The sequence below is a fragment of the Ctenopharyngodon idella genome, chromosome 2 (genome assembly GCF_019924925.1).
Source record: "Ctenopharyngodon idella isolate HZGC_01 chromosome 2, HZGC01, whole genome shotgun sequence".
In the NCBI taxonomy this organism is placed as follows: domain Eukaryota; kingdom Metazoa; phylum Chordata; class Actinopteri; order Cypriniformes; family Xenocyprididae; genus Ctenopharyngodon; species Ctenopharyngodon idella.
Genome location: NC_067221.1, coordinates 42,085,659 through 42,108,834, shown reverse-complemented (window position 1 = coordinate 42,108,834; position 23,176 = coordinate 42,085,659). Strand labels below are relative to the sequence as shown.

Sequence of the window (23,176 nt, the reverse complement as noted above, 5' to 3'; positions counted from 1 at the left end):
TTGACAAAGGCTATTTATACAAAAAAATTAACACGCGCAACCCACATCTTCAGTGGTGCAGCGGTAGCGAGTCAGACTCACAGAACTGACTTTTAACGCGATCGACGCGGTTTCGAATCCGCCTTTTGCCGAGCTCACTCTTCCCACGACTAATTCAAAGTTATAATTTAATAGTCATTTAAAGTTATGTAATATATACATTGTTAAATGCCACAGACAAAACCAAGTTTTCTTCTGTTAGTTTGTGGCAGACAAGGGGTTAAAGTTTGGCTAGTCATGACAACATTCAGAAGTATTTGTATATTCTGATGAGATGAACAATGAACTGCAAACATCTTATCTGATGTGAGATGGTTGCTCACATTTACCGTTGTTTGGCGAATTTTCACGGAGGTGAAATCCATCATTTCCACAATTATGATTTTATGGGTTCATCAAAACACTGGAACTGAATGAAGATCTCCAGTCAATGAAAGGGTTAAACTTTTTATTACAGGAACAAAGATCAATCTAACAAACTGTAACTTTGTACATGTTGCAGGAAATGCGTCACTCTGTGTCTGTTCGTAACCCTGAAAACAAAACAAATTGACAAACGCTTTGGTGACATCATCTGTTCAGTGGGCGGGAACATCATGAATATTTAAACTGAAACCTCACGGGCCTATAGGAATAATGCTTTGAGGTTTAGTGTGCACAGATTAACCAATCAGAGCTGGACATTCTTCATCATCATTAGATGTTAAATGAAGCCCACATGTGTTTGACTCATAAACACAAATAATCAGCAGCTCATCAAATAATAATATGAGGATACCAATGATCTTTTAATTAAAGCAGTTATTAATGGAATCATCTCAGAAACTATTTGAAGCAACTGTTTTATATTTATATATATATAGAGAGAGAATCCACAATATAATCCTCACTGACTGCAAAAATATGAACAAAAGTTTGATACTTCAACTGACTCAAAACTCGGAAAACTAATTAATTTAGAAAAAAGAGTCAACTATGAGTTGTGACAATTAAAACAATACAAATCATAGATGCGTGTTTGGGTCAAACGTGTGACGACAAACATCCTTCAACACACTCATATAATTTAACAGTCAAAGAAATCTAAATAAAAAATAAACACACACACAAACACAAACCCTGAACGCGCCTCGTTTGCATCCATCAGTTTGTTCCGTGATGTTTTTGGTTTGTTTTCAGTCTTTTCCTCTTGTTCTGAAAGAGTCTTTTATATTTGCGGGAGCAGAAGTGATCCGGATCGGTCCGGTTCAGATGTGATTCTGCCGCGGTTCAGTACAAACTCACCCGTGAGAGTGAAGAGCCCTTGGATGAATAAACCTGGAGAAGCGGCTCAGCGCTCCGGCGTGAACGCGTCCTGAATCCCAGACTGAACCCGGAGCTTCACTTCCTTACTTCCAGGTGTTTGTGGGCTGTGAGACGGAGCGAGACGGGATCATGTCGAGCAGATACTCTCTGTGACGCTCCACCGCTGATGACGACGTCTTGTGCACCGACAGGCTGGGGTTCACATAGGCCATCGTCACACCTGCCACACACACACACACACACACACACACATTATTTAACTCCGTTTATGTCCATCAGGGATCGTTCTCCGATCGAAACTACAAACTTTAATTTGAAGCAAAAATGTATTTAAAAATCAGACAAAAAGCCTGTGAACTGAACGGCTTTAATGAGTGAAAGAACTACAATCCCATGAACACATAATCCAACTGAAGACCATGGAGAAATATAAAACGTTGTTTAGATACACATCTCTAGTAATTGTACAGTTAATTCTCATATTGTATTTTCAGAAAGTTTTGGAATATTTTTCCTCTCCCCAAATTTGTCACTACCGAAACACAATAATAAATAATTTCATAAGAAGGGTCACATTGATCTATTAAGATTTTGTTTACATCTACCTTGCAAAAAATTATTTTGCTATTTTAAAAAAAAAAAAAGTTTTTACAGGTAAATCAATAATATTTACAATTTTAACAATATTTAAGAGTAATTTGTGAGATTTGTTGTATTTTGAATCCGATCTTTCTTTGTAAAAGTCATAAAGTTTATCACACTGATTTCAAAGTGAAGGATTCATTAGTTTGAATAAACACTGAACCAAACACTATAATAACATCTTAGTTGATCATTCAATATACTTTATTTTTGACAAAACATTCCATGTTTCCGTCATGACTGCACATTTCCGGTAGTGACAGTAATGTGTTGGTAGTGACCACATCACATGACAGGATTTTAACTCTCATACTAAAACATTAAAATACTGATGATTTGCATAACTGTACTAAAATTGTGTTTATTTCCACCAAAACAATGATGTCACTACCGAAACTTTACCACATGTTTCGGTAATGACTGTATCGATTAATTCGGTAATTTTAGATACTTTTGAGCTGCTCAAAGATGATAATCAGCACACGGTTAGCTAGCACAGTTCTGAACAGTTGTACAGACATAAAAACTACATTTTATGGAATAACACCCAAAAAGTTTGCTTAATTGCAGAAAAAGGTGTTTGTTAGTGACGTTCCTTAAAGTTCCACACAGATTTTCAGACTTTTGAACACATTTAACTCAAAATGATGGATCTATCTACTATGAAAGAGAGGGATGAGAGGGAGGGACACAGGAATATTTCCTGATCAGAAATGTAGAAGTGTGTTAAAATCAGTCTCAGACAATGGACTCAAACACACACTGTTTCGGTAGTGACGTAAATGCGGGACATGTTTTTTTACATAAAGTTTCATAAAAATGCAAAAATTATTTTAATATCATTTTCACAAGTTGAAATTTAGTGGTTAGGGTTCGGGACAGACACCTCCCAACTGAAAGTACCCAATAAATGATGATTTTATATATATATTAATCTTACTGATATTTTAGATATTATTGTGGGATTCAGTAGATAATAGAAGGATCTTAGTAAACATCTAAAATTCGAATACCTCAATGCCTTTTAAATGTGTGTTTTGGTTGTGGGACAGCAGTTTGCATCAATTCTGTAGAATCGCCCACATACGAATGCGTATTTTGAGAGTGTAAGGAGAACGATAATAATAATATGAATATGATAATAATAATATATGAATAATATGATGATATTACAAATAATATGAACAATAAATTATAATTATAATCTTACTATAATAACATAATGACAAAACTAATATGATTATAATGTGATTAACATGAAAATAATAATGTGATATAATATAGAGCTAAAGAGCTCACCACAACTCCCTGATTGGTGGAATTTTCTGTACAGAATCATGGGTAATGCAGTTTTTCAATTCTGCTGTTAAACTTGATTATTTTAAAAATAAGTTGAAATAATGCAAACAAAAGCATAAATCATCGATTAACACCCTCGTAGCTCACAGTAAGGTTTATAAGGAAACCTCATGAACTCTGACCCCAAATGAAAGCGATTCCCACGTGACTTTAAAAAATAATTTTCTTTTTTTCCCTGATTGGTTATTGTGGCATTTTGGGCGGTTCCTGAGGTCTGATTGACAGCATGCCGTCCAGACCAGCGAAATAAATCAAACCCAAATAGTAATATTTAGAAGAAAAACTGCTAAAAATGACAAAAGTTACTTTAAAATGAACTAAAATTGAAACGAAACCTGAAAGCATAAAAACAAACGATATAAATGACAGAGGTAGAAGCGATCATCGTGTCGTCGAGGGAGTTTTGACCAGAATCTACCTGCTGCGCCGCGGCTCTGCTTCCTCCAGCCGGAGGAGGTCGTGGGGTCGGAGCTCCTGCTGCTGCCTCTGCTGACCTTTGACCCCTGACGCACTGCATGCTTACCTGGCCTGTTGACCAGTGCGGCGGCCGCCACTGCGTTCTGCAGTTGAGAGGAGGGCGAGAAGGAGTGCGGGACGGCGCGTATCCCGGCCGCGGACTGCTGCACGCTACGGGACGACGGAGAAACCTGGAGGAAAAACATCTGCATAATTTCCTGCCGAATAAACACAGAGCCAGCTTCATACAGGTGTGCAGCGACGCCTCACCTGTTTGATGGCTGTAGGGTGGCGGCTCATCGTCTGCTGCAGCGAGCGCTGTTTCACCCCGTGAGCAGAGGAGGATGATGATGATGATGAAGAGGCAGGGGGCGTGGACTGCTGCAGGATGCGCTGCTCGATCTCCTGCTCCTGCTGAAGCGCCTTCACGAACGCCGCCTTCAGCCGATTGGTGTGCTCGGCCTTCAGGACCTTCTTGTGATTGGACGACATGCACTGCTCACACATCGTGGCTCCGCCCTTGTCTTTGCGCCAGCGGCAGGTGAAGTCCGTCTTACACTGAGAGCAGCAGGACGGCTCTCCAGCGCTGACCACTAAACCGGCGTACAGACCCTGTTTACCTGAGACACACACACACACACACACACACACACACACACATTAAAGCCTGTTTCTATTGCACAGAACAGTACCGCATCACGTCACATGACATAACTTCACTTTTCTCCATCATTCTTACAATAAATGACACTTACTGTGATGTTTTGTATCTAATGAATGACATTCAGAGAGAATATTATGAAATATGAATATTCTCTCTGAATATGAATATTATGAAAAGAATATGATAACATCACTGTATGATTATTACTATACTACTACTAATAATAACATGAATAATACGAAAACAAAATTACAATATGATAAAATATAAAAATAATAATAATAATAATATAAAACAATATAATATGAATATTATGAAAATATGATAATATTATGATGATAATAATATAATATGCAAATATATTTATATTTTATTATGATCAAATATTAATATTTTTTTATGATCAAAAATTATATGAATATGAAAATAATATATTATAATACGACAAAAAAATAAAATAAAATACTATATGAAAAAAATAATAATATATGAATAATATGATAATATTACAATAATATGAACATGAATAAATATGCTATTATTATAAATTAAAAATAATAGAAATAAATAATATGGAAAGAATAATGTGATAAAATAATATATGAAAAATATACGAATAATATGATAATATTACAATAATAATAATAATAATAATAACAACATGAATAAAATGAAAACAATAAGTTAATATCACAATATGATAAAATAATATAAAAATAATAATAATAATAGGAAAATAATATATTACAATAATATGAATATTATGAAAATATGATATGATAATATAAATAATATGAAAACAATATTTTATTATTATCAAAAATTATATGAATATGAAAATAATATAATATGATCAAAATAAAAATAAAATAATAAAATATGATATGAAAATAACAATAATACGAAAATAATATGACTTATTATAGGACAATAGTAATAGTATATGAATAATAATATAATAATATTACAATAATATGAACATTAATACATTTATATGATATTATAGAATAAAAATAATAGTAATATGAAAAAAATTTGATAAAATGTGATAAAATAATAATATATGAATAATATGAAAATATTATAACATAATGACAAAAATAATATGATTATAATAATAATAATATGAAAATAATAATGTGATAATATAGAATGATAAAAATAATATGAATATAATATGAATAAAATGAAAATAATAACGTGATAATATTATAATATGACAAAAATGACAATAATAATATGAAAACAATAATATGATAATAATAAATAAACATGCAGATGGACTTCAAATGCAGATCCTGATTCAAGAAATCTTCATCTCTGATATATTTTTCTGTCAGCATCATCAGGAGCATCTGACGCATGTGTGCGGTTTATAAACTCTGTCAATCGTATTTATTAAAATGTAACTTTATTATGTGCAGCTATAAGTCATGAAGATATTAAGACATTATAAACATGAAGATGATGATCTTCTGTACCTCGGCCCAGAGACTCCAGCAGGTTCTGCACCACCTCCTCCAGCCCCAGCAGGTAGATGAACTCGTTATTGGCGGCCGAAGGCAGGAAGTTGAACTCTGGCGCGGGCGGTTTGGGCGGTGGGATCTCCAGCAGCGCTTTCTCCAGCTGTTTGCGCAGCGCCAGTTTCGCCGCCGCCTGACGGCTGGCCGGAGATTCGCTAGCGTTCGACGCAGCGCTGGAGGACTTGAGGTTTGCGCCTGCGGCCTGCGGGAACATCACGCGTGAGTTATCATTAGCAGAGTTTATGTGGAGCGCCAGTAAACAGACACTTAATCAGATGCTGCGTTCACACTGTCATAATTACTAGATGGGATTCTACTGGTAATGATTCGTTTCGGTGGTAAACAACAACTTTTTTAAATAAAAAATAAAGGCGATTCTTACAATAAATGACACTGTGATGTTTTGTGTCTAATGAATGACATTCAGAGAGAAAGAAAAATAATCCTGCAGTGCTTCTGTATCTTTACAAACTGTCTATGAAGGTGAAATCTGTTCCAACACGAGCTGCTCATCTCTAATATTACAATAATATGAATATTATGAAAATATGATATTATTATTATTATGATAATAATATAAATAATATGATCAAAAATAATAATATGAAGAGAATGATATTAAAATAATATGAAAATAATGTTAATATGATCAAAAATTATATCATTATGAAAATAATAATAATAATATGATACAAAATAATAAAATAATAATAATAATAATATGAATATGAATAATATTACAATAATATGAATATTATAAAATATGATATTAATATTATGATAATATAAATATGAAATTAATATATTATAATATGATAAAAAATAATAATATGAAAAGAATATGATAATATTACAATATGAATATTATGAAAATATGATATTATTATGATAATATAATATAAATAATATGAAAAGATATTTTAATATGATCAATAAATATATGAATAACATCAAAATAATATACTATGATACAAAATAATAATATGAAAATATAATACAATAATATGAATATTATGAAAATATGATATTATTATGATAATATATATAAAATGAAAATAATACTTTAATGTGATCAAAAATATATTAATAGTATCAAAATAATATCCTACAATATAAAAAATAAAATAATATGAAAAATATTACAGTAATATGAATATTATGAAAATATAATAATATTATTATAATAATAATATAAATAGTATGAAAATAAAATATGATCAAAAATTATATGAATTATATGAAAATAATACACTATAATTTGATACAAAATAATAAAATAATAATAATTTGAAAATATGATATTACAATAATATCAATATTATGAAAATTATAATATTATGATAATAATATAAATATGAATATAATAAAATAATTTGATCAAAAATTATATGAATTATATGAAAATAATAATACTATGAAAATAATATGTTATTATTATATGACAAAAATGATTATTTACATTATTATATATTATTATATTATAAATAATAGGATATGAATAATATGATAATATTTATATTATCAGTCATCAAGACACAACAGGTGAATAGGGTAAAAAACATTAACCATTTAAAAAAACATTAACCATTTTATTGATTACTTTAAGAAGTACACATTTTTTTTAAATGTTATGCTTGAATATGCAAATGAGGTACTGTCTAATTAAATATGTCGCTAATTTGCATACATTTCCAGAAAAGAAATCTTCATCACATTCCCACCATGTTTTGAGGAATGAAATGTTGTATATTTCAGGCGAATGATAAATGAATACAGATATGAATAAAACTGAAGTTTGGTGTGTGTAAAGAGATTTCTGACTCAAACTCACCGCCTTTAAAGACTGAAATCTGCAGACGCAAATAGATCAAGTGCAATAAAATACACACTGTCATAATTCATTATCAGCTCAACGTTTCCAAAAACACTGAATCTGGATTTTTGATGCTTTTCTCTATTAAAGGATCTTGATTTTCTGCGTTTATTGTGAAGCTGTGATCTGATGAAGGCACCTGATTGATGCTGACCAGCAGGCTGGCGCTGGGGATGGTGGTCATGCGTATGAGGCCGGGCTGGATGATCTTGTGTCCCTGGACGCTGGTCACAGTGGCTCTGGGCGCGAGCAGGAGCGGAGGAGGACCTGACGTGGAGTTCTGCTGCTGTCTCAGGCTGGAGATCTGCTGCGGCGACACGGAGATCGACTAGAGCGGAAGAGAGGAGCGTCACTGCCTGCTTCACACGGGGAAGGAGACACACGGCCGGCGTCTGACCCACCTGAGCTCCTCTGACCAGCGGAGGCATGATGATCTGAGCGCTCGCAGAGCCCTGTTTGGACACCTGACCGCCGCGCACCAGCGGAGGAGGAATCACCGTCCCAGAAGCCCGAGCGGAAACCACCTGCTGAATCACATTCAACAATCCTCGTCACTTCACGACAGGCCCGATTCATGTTAGCGGACAGAAAGTCTCGAAAGGCATTTTATAGAGACAATCACAAACGACAAAATTATGCTCTATATAAACTTCTATGATTCTTCCATGATTTACATTTATGCATTTTATCGAAAGCGACTTACATTTGAGTGTGTGTGTGTGAGTGTGAGTGTGACAGTGTGTGTGTTTAATGGACTCACAGGTTGTGCAGCTTTAGCAGTAGCAGAGCTCTTCACCAGAGGAGTGTTGGACACAGAAACCGCCGGCTGATCAGAGACACAACAGAATAACCTCTTTAACACAGACGGTCACTCCACCCGTTTGACCTCAATGACCCGAGACTTTCATTTCACCAAATAATACTGTGTGGAGCTGTGTTATGTGCTAATGAGCTGTGTGTGTGTGTGTGTGTGTGTGTGTGTGTGTGTGTGTGTTTGTGAGAGTGTGTGTGTGTGTGTGCGCGTGTTTGTGAGTGTGTGTTTGAGAGAGTGTTTGTGAGTGTGTGTGTGAGTATGTTTGAGAGTGTGTGTGAGTTTGTGTGAGTGTGTGTGTGTGTGTGTCTGAGAAAGTGTGTCTGTGAGTGTGTGTTTAAGAGTTTGTGTCTGTGAGTGTGTGTATGTTTGAGAGTGTATGTTTGAGAGAGTGTGTGAGTGTGTGTTTGAGAGTGTGTGTGTGTGCGCGTGTTTGTGAGTGTGTGTTTGAGAGAGTATGTGTGAGTGTTTGTGAGTGTGTGTTTGAGAGAGTGTTTGTGAGTGTGTGTGTGAGTATGTTTGAGAGTGTGTGAGTTTGTGTGAGTGTGTGTGTGTCTGAGAAAGTGTGTCTGTGAGTGTGTGTCTGAGAGTGTGTGTCTGAGTGTGTGAGTATGTTTGAGAGTGTGTGAGTTTGTGTGAGTGTGTATGTTTGAGAGGGTGTGTGTCTGTGAGTGTGTGTTTGAGAGAGTGTGTGTGTGTGTGTGTGTCTGAGAAAGTGTGTCTGTGAGTGTGTGTTTGAGAGTGTGTGTCTGTGAGTGTGTTTGAGAGTGTGTGTCTGTGAGTGTGTGTTTGAGAGTGTGTCTGAGTGTTTGTGAGTATGTTTGAGAGTGTGTGAGTGTGTGTGTTTGAGAGAGAGAGTGTGTATGTGTGTGCGTTTGTGAGTGTGTGTGAGAGTTTCAGAGTGTGTTTGAGAGAGTGTTTGTGAGTGTGTTTGTGAGTGTGTGTGTGTGTGTGTTTGTGAGTGTGTGTTTGAGAGAGTGTGTGTGTGTGTCTGAGAAAGTGTGTCTGTGAGTGTGTGTTTGAGAGTGTGTGTCTGTGAGTGTGTGTTTGAGAGTGTGTGTCTGTGAGTGTGTTTGAGAGTGTGTCTGAGTGTTTGTGAGTATGTTTGAGAGTGTGTGAGTGTGTGTGTTTGAGAGAGAGAGTGTGTGTGTGTGTGTGCGTTTGTGAGTGTGTGTGAGAGTTTCAGAGAGTGTGTTTGAGAGAGTGTTTGAGAGTGTGTTTGTGAGTGTGTGTGTGTGTGTGTTTGTGAGTGTGTGTTTGAGAGAGTGTGTGTGTGTGTCTGAGAAAGTGTGTCTGTGAGTGTGTGTTTGAGAGTGTGTGTCTGTGAGTGTTTGTGAGTATGTTTGAGAGAGTGTGTGAGTGTGTGCGTTTGAGAGAGAGAGTGTGTGTGTGTGTGTGTGTGTGTGTGTGCGTTTGTGAGTGTGTGTGAGAGTTTCAGAGAGTGTGTTTGAGAGAGTGTTTGTGAGTGTGTTTGTGAGTGTGTTTGTGAGTGTGTGTGTGTGTGTGTTTGTGAGTGTGTGTGTGAGAGTGTGTATGTGAGTGTGTGCGTTTGTGTGTGTGTGTGTGTGTGCGTTTGTGAGTGTGTGTGAGAGTTTCAGAGAGTGTGTTTGAGAGAGTGTTTGTGAGTGTATGTGTTTGTGAGTGTGTGTGTGAGAGTGTGTATGTGAGTGTGCGTTTGTGTGTGTGTGTGTGTTTGAGAGAGTGTGTCTCTGTGAGTGAGTGTCCGTTTGAGAAAGTGTGTCTAAGTGTGTGTGTTGAGAGTGTGTGTCTGTGACTGTGTGTGAGTTTGAGTGTGTATGTTTGAGAGTGTGTGTGTCTGTGAGTGTGTGTGAGTGAGTGTGTGTTTGAGAGAGTGCGTGTATTTGAGTGTGTGTGTGTGTGCGTATTTGTGAGTGTGTGTGAGAGTAAAAGTGTATGTGTGAGTGTGTGTTTGAGAGAGTGTTTGTCAAGTCAAGTCAGGTCACCTTTATTTATATAGCGCTTTTTACAATGTAGATTGTGTCAAAGCAGCTTTACATTGATAACTGGTACATTGTTTGGCTGCACAGCAGCTCTTAAAGAATAGTGTCAATGCAGGCAGATCAAAGCACTGTTGAATATCAAAGTTTGTGAGTGTGTGTGTCTGAGTGCAAGTGTGTATGTTTGAGAGAGTGTGTGTCTGTGAGTGTGTGAGAGTGTGTATGTGTGTCTGTTTGTTAGTGTGTGTGAGAGAGTTTGTGTACCTTCTGTCCGCTGGAGTCTTTGTTTATTTGACTGTGTCTGATTTTCTTCAGCAGGATCAGTTTGGCCTCCTCTAAGCGCAGCTCCTCCTTCAGCTGCTTAACGACACGCTTGCGCTCCTCTGCAGAACTCCTCTACACACACACACACACCAGAAAATATACAATTAAAAGTTGCATCTACAACAAGAAGTGCATGTACACAAACACATTCTGTACAACATGACCCATAACAGAAGAAGGTGCAGCTGGAGCAGTGAATCAGTCTGATGTTGCTCGTATCAAAGGTCGTGCAGCACCTGATGTGTCCTGAAAAAATAAATCATCTTCTACACTATTCCTTAATCCTTCCCTGCTCCGATCGATGCCTGAAACTTTGTACTACCAGCACTTCTCGTGTTTATTCCCTCTTCATGATGAAGCGCTCGTTCCATTACTCGCGTGTGCGAGTCGCTCTGGATGAACGCGTCAGCTGAATGAGTAAGTGTAACGCAGCAGAGGATCAGGCGTTTACCATCAGCAGATCCGCGTCCAGCTCTTTTAAGTGATTCCCGCCGTTCACCTGCGGACTGGGCGCCTCGTCGGACAGCACGATGACATCATCAGGCGACGAAGACCTCCTCTCTCTCTTCATCTCACTGTAATCAAACACACGGCCAACAGAATCAGAGTGCTGAGAGGCACATGAACACGTCTGATGTGATGTCATTTTACCTGTAAAGCACATGCTACAGAAATAAACATGTGACGAGCGCTGCGGTTTGTCTGAATATTCTTATCTGAACTAGCGGTGTCTGCTCTTTCTCTGCTGGGGTTAGTGATCTTTCAGAAACGCACATGAAATCGATCAGTCGTGACCGGCTGCTGGTGTCCACTAGAGGGGGACAGATATGAAATAATCCAATCAGCTTTGACCTCAGTGGATCACATGACTGGTGTCCTCACACACAGATGTGAGCAACCTTCAGACAGCGAACAGATCAGCCTGATCTCGCCTTTTGATTTTGGAATTGATTGGATGGTTGTGGTTTGCTATTGGTGGATCTCATGTGAGTGACAGGTTGCCCCGCCCTCGTCATCAGAGAAGAGATGCTGCAAGAGGGAGGAGAAGATATTCTGATTCAAGATGTTTTTTAAAGATTTCACAAGCTGAAACTGGTACCAGTGATGAGCAAACATCACTAATTCAACGAATGAACAGAATTAAAAATATTTTTAAGAGTAAATTTCTGTTTGAAATTCGACAAATGACATCAAGTGTTTGCATGTTTACAGCTCTCAGATGTGTGTTATTGGTCACATGGCATGCAGGTAAACAAATATTTATTTAACTAAACATTTATATAATAATTTATATAATATATTAATGTTTAAAAAATAAATACATGTTTGTTTATTTAAATAAATGTTTTATATAATAATTTATATAATATAATTATAATAATATTTTAATATGTAATAGTATACTAATATTTATTTAAAAATAAATAAATATTTTATAAAATAATTTATATACATTAATGTAATAATATATTAACATTCATTAAAAAATATTTAAATATTTTATATAATAATTTATATAATATAATTCTTGTAATATGTTATGTAAATAATATATTAATATTTATTTAAAAATAAATATGTTTGTTTATTTAAATAAATATTTGATATAATAATTTATGTTATATAATTTAATGTATTCATATGTAATAATATATTAATATTTGTTTTAAATTAAATACATGTTTATTTAAATAAATATTTTATATGATAATTTATGTAATAATTATAATATATTAATATGTAATATAATGTAATATAATTTATATAATGAATTAATATGTAATAATATATTAATATTTATTTTAAATTAAATACATATTTAAATAAATTTCATATGATAATTTATATGATATAATTATAATATATTAATATGTATTTAAAAATAAATACGTTTATTTAAATAAACATTTATATAATATAATTAATATATTATCTATTTAAAAATAAATGCGTATTTATTTAAATAAATATTTTAGATAATAATTTATATAATATAATTATAATATATTAATATGTAATATATATTAATATTTATTTAAAAAATATTTTAGATAAATATTTATTCATTCATCTTTTTAGTGTTTCATTTTGATTGTTTTGATTTTAAAACTATTTTAATTTTTAACTTCTAGTATTTAATGAATTATTAGCTTGAAGCCCTAGAATAAATGATCCTAACATGTAAGTTAATGAGGGACACGTACGCCACACACTGGTGAATATAAAGTGAAAGTGAAAGCCGAGCGTGTGTTGAGTTCAGTCAGCATGTAAACGAAACTGAGCGCTAATAATGCTGGGACTTCAATCTCAGGACTCTTAAAGGACAGAATCAACTTGCTCTTGAGCCAAGCACTCACATACACTTATTACAATCATATCTGATGAAACAAACAAACACACACGATCATCATATCTGCACTGAACAGCAGCTACGCTAATTCTTCTGCTTTTGCTTCCTTGTTTCTAAAAAGTTTGGATCCAGCATTTGCGATGCTTTCAGGCGCCAATTGCAAGGATGAGGGCAACTTTCTTTGGATCGACACACAAAACTCCTATATACCATCCTAATATTATCCTTATATCCAAACATTCATTATGTCTGCTATACTGAATACATGATGTTAACTAACCACATAACACACTACATTATAGTCACAGGGACGTTACTCTGATCTCTGACTGATGACAGAATACTTGCTGCTTTGAAACACTGTGTATTGTGAACAGCTCTACAGAAATAAACTTGAAGCGGACGGCAGAAGTTCTGGTTTCCCATGAGCGCAGGACGGATCACTGAACTCCAGCATGAAGACTGTCTTTGTGTGAGATGAGACTCTTCCTGTGCATTAATCACCCAACTAAACACACGTCACGTGACCCACCGCATGTTCCCTGATGTCATGTGACACCCCCTCCCCCTCCCACACTGGAAACCATGACAACCAGCCGGCTGGAACCGGTTAGTGACACATGGCCTTCATTTTGTGAAGTGAAGGAGCGTTCAGGTGCTGCGAGAAAATGGAGAAACTTTGGGGAGGGGGTGGGGGGGGCAGGACACACACACACACACACACACACACACACTAGTGTCAAACTATCACTTGGTTCATGGTGTGTATTAATAGAACACAGTAACTCACACACTGACTGTGGACTACAAGAAAAACATCCTGGTCTCAAACACACACACACACACACACACACACACACACGACTTCCTGTTCCACACTTAGCATGATCGCAGCACCTATTAAAAATTATAAATTAATAGCAACAGAGGCGGATCAGTTTTAGCAGCTGAGCTATTTTAACTTTAGATGCGAGAGGAAAGTCAGTGAGACGCGACGCAACAAGCAGAGACGCCTGTCATTTCAGAAACTGACCTGAATCACCAGCAAACATCAAAATACCCATCATGCTCAAAAATCACATGAAGCCGTTGATGACGAGCACGTTCACCAAACATCTGAAAATGGTCTCATCGTATAATATAAGAGTTTTCTTCTCGTCAAAACCACATTTATTGTTTGAATTTCATGATAAAACTGTCAGAATTTGAAAGAGGTATTAAAATTATTAAAGCTTATTGTGATTATTGGACGGCAGGAGCTACAGATAATGTTTAGGGAAGTTTTGTTCATGAATCAACTGAAAACGGCACAGTCAGAAAGATCGAAAGTGTCAATCTCAGTTCGTCAAAATGAGAATCAATTAAAATCGAAGCCCTTTTCATAGACATCTGTCCAAGAATGTTTTTTGTGATGATTCAGTATTGTTGGGCGATATGAAATCTGTTTTATTTTTAACCAAATTCTGTTTTTTTCCATTTTGATTTTTCTGGATTCCATTTTTTTCCCATTTTAATTTTTTTGGACTCCATTTTAATGGTTAAATTAAATTTTAGTAATTAAAAAGCATGTCTAGGTAATTGAAATCATGAAACTCATACAATTTAACAACAATTTATTAAAAGTTTATCAAAAATTACATTTTTTTAGGACCCTATGAAATATTTCTTTTTCTCTCAAATTCAGTTTTATTTTTTTCTAAATTTATTTTTTTCTGTTTTCATTTTTTTGGACTCCATTTTAATGGTTAAATTAAATTTTAGTAATTAAAACGCATGTCTAGGTAATTGAAATCATGAAACTCATACAATTTAACAACAATTTATTAAAAGTTTGAAAAATAAATTTTTTAGGACCCTATGAAATACATTTTTTTCCTCAAATTCTGTTTTATTTTTTCCCGAATACTGTTTTTTCCATTTTAATTTTTCTAGATTCCGTTTTTTTCCCCATTTAAATTTTTTGGACTCCATTTTAATGATTCAATTAAATTTTAGTAATCAAAAAGCATGTCTAGTTAATTTAAATCATGAAACTTATACAATTTAACAATAATTTATTAAAAGTTTAACAAAAATTACATTTTTTAGGACCCTATGAAATACTTTTTTCCCCTTTTCTTTTTTTAACCAAATTCTGTTTTCTGTATTCCATTTTAATGGTTTAATTAAATTTGAATAATGAAAAAGCATGTCTAATTAATTGAATTAAAAAAAAAAAGTTTTTAAAAAAATTTTTTTAAACAAAATCATTTTTATGAAATGTTTTGTTTCCGTTTTTTTTTTCAGAAATTCTGTGTTGTGTATTTTATTTTTCGGGCAATCAAATGAAGGCATAAAATATTAATTTAATTTATCTTTTAATCATGTGACATTAAACTTTTTTGTCAAACAAAGTTCTGCACAACTTTGTTTCGGTGTTAAAATTAAAACATGGAAGAAAAATTGTGATTATTCCTTTAAAAAAATAAAGTTTTAATAATAATTTATTATTATTAATAGTGTTAGTAGTATTATTACACTGAGACGTAACTAAATTCTACTGTACAACAGTAATATATTTCTGTCACAATTTCTTCAAGTTAAACAAAACTTTTATTTTGACGGGTTGCAGTGGAGACCTTTGAGTTTCTGTGTGTTTATGATATGATAGTTTTTCTCAAATGAAACGGTAAAAAGCTGATGAAGTGACTCTGGAGATGAACTTCATGCGTTCATGTCCTCATATAGTGAGACGACAGAGGCTGAAAACACCGCGAGCGTCACGCGTGCTTCAGTGTGTGTGAGAAATGAAACCGTGCGCCATTCATTCACGCAGAACATGCAGGATTCATGTTTAAATAGACTTTTTGCGGTTTAATATTCACAGACACTCATCTATATCACGATTTGATTTATGTGTACTGACCTACTATTTATTTATTCATCAAAATTTTGGCAAATTCCGAGACATTCCACGTTTTACATGTTATACATATGACTGGATTCCGGTCCGCGTTTTCTACATGGCAGAGATCACAGGGCCCTAGTAGTGTAGCAGGTGCTGGTTTCATACTGAAATGCTGGACACCTGAAGGCTTATTTCCCTATTCGTTTAGTAACGTCACTGATGGTCTCAGGCTGATGTAAAGGTTCCTCACGTGTTGCCGGCGCTCACGTCCATGGGCTCGTCTCTCGTCTGGAGCTCCACTTTGATGGTGGCCTTCACCTCTCCGCCGCTCAGGATGCTGGAGGCTCTGGACCGCTCGACGCCATCCAGCTTCAGACGCTTGCTGTCCGCGGGCAGAGACTCCCTCTCCAGTGCGCGCTTCTGACTGCGCGTCCGCCGCACCGCCTCCTCAGACATGACCGCAGCTGGACACAGAAAAACATCATCATCATCACTCGTGACATCTGTTAAATCACTGAAACATGGTAAATTCATGACCTGAACAGGAAACGCATCATTATCCTCATGATTGCAGTTAAATCATGAACCTTCGCCGGTCTGATCTGGGATCAGCTTCTGCCATTCAAAGTCTAATTTGTAGTATTGCATGGACTGATTTTCATGGACTGTCAGTTTGTTTTTTTGTCATGTTCCAATGACCACGGATGGAGAAACGGATCATGTGACACAATTTTAACCTCAAAAATGTGCAAATAAAAACAAATGTACAGTGTGAAATCAGAAAACTTGAATCCAGGATTAACTAGTGTGATACATGGATCCAGGATTACATTAACCAGGTTAATAATGACATGATTTATCATTGATTTATCAAAATTTATCAGGTGTTCACCATAAACTGGTGAGGAGGACAGACAGACGAAAGGACAGATTGACAGATGGAAGGACGGACAAACGGGCAGATAGACAGAGAGACGGAAAGACAGACAGAAGGACAGACGGACAGAGAGACGGACAGACAGACAGAAGGAAGGACAGATGGACAGAGAGATGGACAGAGAGACAAAAGGACAGACGGACAGAGATGGAAGGACAGATGGACAGACAGACAGATGGAAGGACAGATGGACAGAGACGGACAGACAGATGGAAAGAGAGACGGACAGACAGATGGACAGACAGATAAAAGGACAGACAGACAGAGAGGTGGACAGAGAGACAAAAGGACAGACGGACAGAGATGGAAGGACAGATGGACAGACAGACAGATGGAAGGACAGATGGACAGAGACGGACAGACAGATGGAAAGAGAGACGGACAGACAGATGGACAGACAGATAAAAGGACAGACAGACAGAGAGGTGGACAGAGAGATGGACAGAGATGGAAGGACAGACGGACAGAGAGAGACGGACAGAGAGATGGACAGACAGATGGAAGGACAGACAGACAGAGAGACGGAAGGACAGACGGACAGAGAGATGGACAGACAGATGGAAGGACAGATGGACAGAGAGACAAAAGGACAGAGAGACAGGGAAATGGAAGGACAGACGGACAGATGGAAGGACAGATGGACAGAGATGGACAGAGAGACAAAAGGACAGATGGACAGAGAGATGGAAGGACAGATGGACAGAGAGACGGACAGACAGAAGGAAGGACAGATGGACAGAGAGATGGACAGACAGATGGAAGGACAGATGGACGGAGAAACGGACAGACAGATGGAATGGCAGACTAACAGAGAGATGGACAGAGAGACAAAAGGACAGATGGACAGACAGAAGGACAGATGGACAGAGAGACAGACAGACAGATGGAAGGACAGATGGACAGAGAGACGGACAGACAGATGGAAGGATAGACGGACAGACAGACAGATGGAAGGACAGACGGACGGAGAAACGGACAGACAGATGGAAGGACAGACGGATAGAGAGATGGACAGACAGATGGAAGGATAGATGGACAGAGAGATGGACAGAGAGACAAAAGGACAGAGAGACAGGGAAATGGAAGGACAGACGGACAGATGGAAGGACAGATGGACAGAGAGATGGACAGAGAGACAAAAAAACAGATGGACAGAGAGATGGAAGGACAGATGGACAGAGAGACGGACAGACAGAAGGAAGGACAGATGGACAGAGAGACGGACAGACAGAAGGAAGGACAGATGGACAGAGAGACGGAAGGACAGATGGACAGAGAGACGGACAGACAGAAGGAAGGACAGATGGACAGAGAGACGGACAGACAGAAGGAAGGACAGACGGACGGAGAAACGGACAGACAGATGGAAGGACAGACGGACAGACAGACAGATGGAAGGACAGACGGATGTACGGCTCTCTGCAGGTCTGACTGAAGCACAACAGAAAGTTTCAGCAACCAAGAAAGAAAACCCAAAAACCTCATTCCTACAGGAGAGTCACAGCACACACTCTCATCAGCACACTTCCTGAATTACAGGAAGAGTCACAATACACACACACACACACGAACGCACACACACACATACACACGCACGCACGCACACACACGCACAGATAATGGAAAGCTGACTCAAGTTGTTTTCTCTCTCCCACCCAGTGACATCACAGAGACTCACATGACCCTTCCCAGGATTCCATGGGGCACACAACGCACTTTCCTGAGAACCGGTTGAAACCGGTAAGTGTGCGTGACAGAGAGAGAGACAGACAGACGACAAGGAGAGTTAACCCTTTGAGAGGAGAGACAGATCCCAATAGGAAAACACTGGTCTAGTTAAAGCTGCTGGTTAGTACAAGCATTACTATTACTAGTTCTCAAACAGTCACCAGCTGGATGAGAAGATCACAAGAGACTTGAGGAGAACCCCCAGCAACCACATATTAACGTGTTTGTAATATGTGTTTTTATTAACATGTTGTTTTTACATTTATGTTTTGATTGTTTGATGATCTCAGTCCTCATTCACTGTTCAACTGCATCTAAAAACTGATGCTTCAAAATCTTCGCAAAAATGTTTGTGTTCTACAGAACAAATAAAGACACGAGGGCCAGTTCGTCATCTAAAGTCAGGCCACGTTCAAAGTGGTAACAAATCACTTTTTAAAACTGGAGTGAATCTGAATTATCATTGTGTGTGTGTGCACAGAATACAGGAGTTCATTTTGTCTGTGTGTGTGTGTGTTTATAGAATACAGAAGCAACATCGGTCATTTCACAACTGTAAACGAGAAACACGGACATCAACAAGTTGTGTGGCGCAACCTAATATTATCGATCGGACACATTAAAACCCAACAATCGTTAGAACAAATAATGAGATGCTCAAAGTCCGTCAAACGCTGGTTTTAGTGTGTTTGGACATGACAGTAATGATCCAATCACACTCACCCGCTTCAGATCTCCAAACGAGTGAAGCAAAGCATTTCGATCGCCCCCTGGTGGCTGGCTGCAGTACAGGTCATAAACCCCACCTTCTTCATGTAATCTAATCAGACACAAGCTGAACTAAATTCCATTCCAAAAATGGTTTCTGTCATTTTAAGTAGTTCTGACGCATGTTCAAGTGTTCGTTTTTCCATTTCAGTTAGTTATTTGATGCTATCAAAATGGAATGTAACGTCATGATTGACAGCTGTGTTTGCGAGTGAGAGTGGGCGGGACCTTGATACCACGCAGGCTCGGGCTCTGAATGACGTCAACGGCAATGACGGTTACTGGGATGTTTTGGATATTTTGAAGGAAGCGTAGACGCATCCTCCACCTTTTTCACAGTCTATGGTTGAGACGTCCTCAGCTTCATCTGTGTAACTGCTCATCATCGCACTGACCGCAGCATTCCAGCGCAGCAGTGACTCACTCCTCAAGCTGTTACACACTTTTCCTTTTCTTGACAACTAAAGACACATGAAACTAAACGACCCAGAGCAGCGTGACCATCACGCTTTGTGTATTGGGTGTCTGAAGAAGATAAAATGGCGGTGAAGTGTTGTATTACATGTCCCCTGTCAGCTGACACACACATCTGAGTCTTAAACGAGGCACATCCCACAACACACACACACACACACATCTGCGTCACACACAGATGAAACACATGAGGGTTTGCAAACATGACTCAGTCCTGTGACCAAAATATAACTTCATCTTCATCACTCTGATGTGGAAATCCACTGACTAATGAATTTAATAAATCTGTGTTGCTGCTTCGACTGTACACACGTCCATCAAACGCTCCATCAGATGTTTCTCCAGCGTGTTTGAACTGCACTTCACACACAAAAGCCTCTGATAATGGGACAAACTGATGTTGCAAATGTCAGTGGTTTATGCTTTGAGACGCCAGAGCTTCCTGCAGTGATGCATGACGAGAACTAGATGAGTCCCTCAAATCAGTGAACCCAAAAACAACCACATCCGCTGCACTGACACCAGATGGGCACACAGACTCGCTCGCGCGCACGCACACACCCACACACACTCGCTCACGCTCACACACTCGCTCGCGCACGCACCCACACACACTCGCTCGCTCGCTCACGCACTCACACTCGCTCACACACTCACTCACACACTCACTCACACACACACTCACACACACACTCACACACACACTCACTCACACACACACTCACTCACACACACACTCACACACTCACTCACACACTCACTCACACACTCACTCACTCACACACTCACTCACTCACACACTCACTCACTCACACTCACTCAAACTCACTCACACTCACTCACACACACTCACTCACACACACTCACTCACACACTCACTCACTCACACACTCACTCACACACTCACTCACACACTCACTCACTCACACTCACTCACACTCACACACACTCACTCACTCACACACTCACTCACACACTCACTCACTCACACTCACTCACACTCACTCACTCACTCACACTCACTCACACTCACTCACACTCACACTCTCACACACTCACACACACTCACTCACTCACACACTCACTCTCACTCACACACTCACTCACTCACACTCACTCACACTCACACTCACTCACACTCACTCACACTCACACACTCACACACTCACTCACTCACACACTCACTCACTCACACTCACACTCACACACACTCACTCACACTCACTCACACTCACTCACACTCACTCACACTCACTCACTCACTCACACTCACTCACACTCACTCACTCACTCACTCACTCACTCACACTCTCAAACACTCACACACTCACTCACACACTCACTCACACACTCACTCACACACACTCACTCACACTCACTCACACTCACACTCTCACACACTCACACACACTCACTCACTCACACACTCACTCTCACTCACTCACACTCACTCACTCACTCACTCACACTCACTCACACTCACACTCACTCACACTCACTCACACACTCACACACTCACTCACACTCACTCACACTCACTCACTCACTCACACTCACTCACTCACTCACTCACTCACACTCACACTCTCAAACACTCACACACACTCACTCACTCACACTCACTCACTCTCACTCACTCACACTCACTCACTCACACACTCACACTCACTCACTCACACTCACACACTCACTCACACTCACACACACTCACTCACTCACACACACTCACTCACTCACACACACACACTCACACTCACTCACTCACTCACACTCACACTCACTCACACACTCACTCACACTCACTCACACTCACACTCTCACACACACACACACACTCACACACTCACTCACTCACTCACTCACACACTCACACACCTGTGCTTCTCTGATCTGCCTACATAGGGAGCATCTGTAGGCATCTCACTACTGATACCAAGTGATTGTATTAAATCAGTCATGAATTTTTCAGTGAGGATGAGTATGTTGCCTTAGTAGGGATCAGACAGCAAGGCAGCTCACTAGTGTTCGGACAGAGCGAACGATGACCTCCAACCTGGCTCCATGTAGAGTCCTGTCTGTCTGTCTGTCTGTCTCTCTGCAGTCAGGCCACAGGAAGTGTCACAGTGTATTTATAGTGTGTGATGTAATGACCTCCCCTGCAGCGCTCCGACTAAACGCTGAGCGTGACCTGCGTGCCCGTCCAGTGCATGTGTGCGCATTCACACACAGAAGAAGACGCATCTCTCCTAAAGGAACACGTGCACTGGCTCTGAATCAGAATGGCTGATAAAGCCGCTGAATGAACAGAGACACAATCCTCCAGACGATTAATGAGCTAAACACACCGACAGACCAATCAGAGACTCTCGTTCGGTCACTCTCGTTCGGCCCCTGTGGGCCAATCTCACATTCTGCACATGAAGCCTATTTTTTTTCAGAGTATCCAGATTTAAAAATGTGTTCGCAACAATCTTAATGGATCTTAAAGGGATAGTTCACCCATAAATGATTCACACACAGTAGATCATGATGCATTTATTTCACTGCAAACATCATTTGTCAAATTTGTGATGAATAAATAAAAAGTAAGTCAGTACACTTAAATCAAATCACGATATAGAAGAGTGTCTGTGAATATTAAACTGCAAAAAGAATATTTAAATATGAATCCTGCATTCCTCTCACTTCATCAGCATTTTACAGTTTCATTTGAGAAAAACTATCATCATATCACAAACACACAGAAACTCAAAGATCTTCACTGCAACCTGTCAAAATAAAAGTTCGGTTTAACTTGAAGAAATTGTGACAGAAATATATTACTGTAGTACAGTAGAATTTAGCTACGTCTCAGTGTAATAATAATACTAACACTAATAATAATAAATTATTATTAAAACTATTATTATTAAAAAAATATTATTAAAAGTGCCGCACAACAGAGCAGCACTTTGACAAAAAAAGTTTGTTTAATGTCATATGATTAAAAGATGAATTAAATGAATATTTTATGCCTTCATTTGATTGCCAGAAAAATTAAAATACACAACACAGAATTTCTGGAAAAAAAAAAAGAAA

At 37.9% G+C, this 23,176-nt stretch overlaps 3 protein-coding genes across 14 annotated transcripts in view; 1 reads left to right on the top strand and 2 right to left on the bottom strand.

The window, feature by feature from the left end:
* The window catches only part of mau2 (MAU2 sister chromatid cohesion factor), a 266,008-nt gene that overhangs the window by 219,340 nt on the left and 23,492 nt on the right, over nucleotides 1-23,176 (bottom strand). The window lies entirely within an intron of this gene.
* Nucleotides 471-23,176, bottom strand: part of LOC127496267 (transcriptional repressor p66-alpha-like) — a 30,532-nt gene continuing 7,826 nt past the window's right edge. The window contains exons 1-11 of one of the 6 annotated variants that reach the window (XM_051864082.1): nucleotides 18,609-18,627; nucleotides 16,442-16,655; nucleotides 11,406-11,529; nucleotides 10,895-11,026; nucleotides 8,622-8,687; nucleotides 8,263-8,388; nucleotides 8,001-8,189; nucleotides 5,947-6,190; nucleotides 4,072-4,421; nucleotides 3,764-3,992; nucleotides 471-1,564 (exon numbers count right to left, since the gene is read on the bottom strand). In XM_051864082.1, the coding sequence (XP_051720042.1) occupies nucleotides 1,428-1,564; nucleotides 3,764-3,992; nucleotides 4,072-4,421; nucleotides 5,947-6,190; nucleotides 8,001-8,189; nucleotides 8,263-8,388; nucleotides 8,622-8,687; nucleotides 10,895-11,026; nucleotides 11,406-11,529; nucleotides 16,442-16,647 (1,803 nt within the window). In that variant the 5' untranslated portion in view covers nucleotides 16,648-16,655; nucleotides 18,609-18,627 and the 3' untranslated portion in view covers nucleotides 471-1,427. Of the gene's footprint in view, nucleotides 1,565-3,763; nucleotides 3,993-4,071; nucleotides 4,422-5,946; nucleotides 6,191-8,000; nucleotides 8,190-8,262; nucleotides 8,389-8,621; nucleotides 8,688-10,894; nucleotides 11,027-11,405; nucleotides 11,530-11,605; nucleotides 11,940-16,441; nucleotides 16,656-18,608; nucleotides 18,628-23,176 lie in introns of those variants that run through there. The other 5 variants (XM_051864101.1, XM_051864091.1, XM_051864073.1 and 2 more) reach the window with 5 other exon arrangements.
* LOC127496659 (RNA-binding protein 25-like) lies at nucleotides 16,662-18,602 on the top strand. The gene is made up of 2 exons (XM_051864319.1): nucleotides 16,662-17,397; nucleotides 17,566-18,602. Exon 2 carries the CDS (start codon nucleotides 17,576-17,578, stop codon nucleotides 18,557-18,559), a length of 984 nt encoding a protein of 327 aa, XP_051720279.1. The 5' UTR covers nucleotides 16,662-17,397; nucleotides 17,566-17,575; the 3' UTR covers nucleotides 18,560-18,602.

Bases quoted from the DNA above. Each gene is read 5' to 3' on its own strand.
- LOC127496659 (XM_051864319.1), top strand. From the start codon at position 17,576: ATGGAAGGACAGACGGACAGAGAGAGACGGACAGAGAGATGGACAGAC.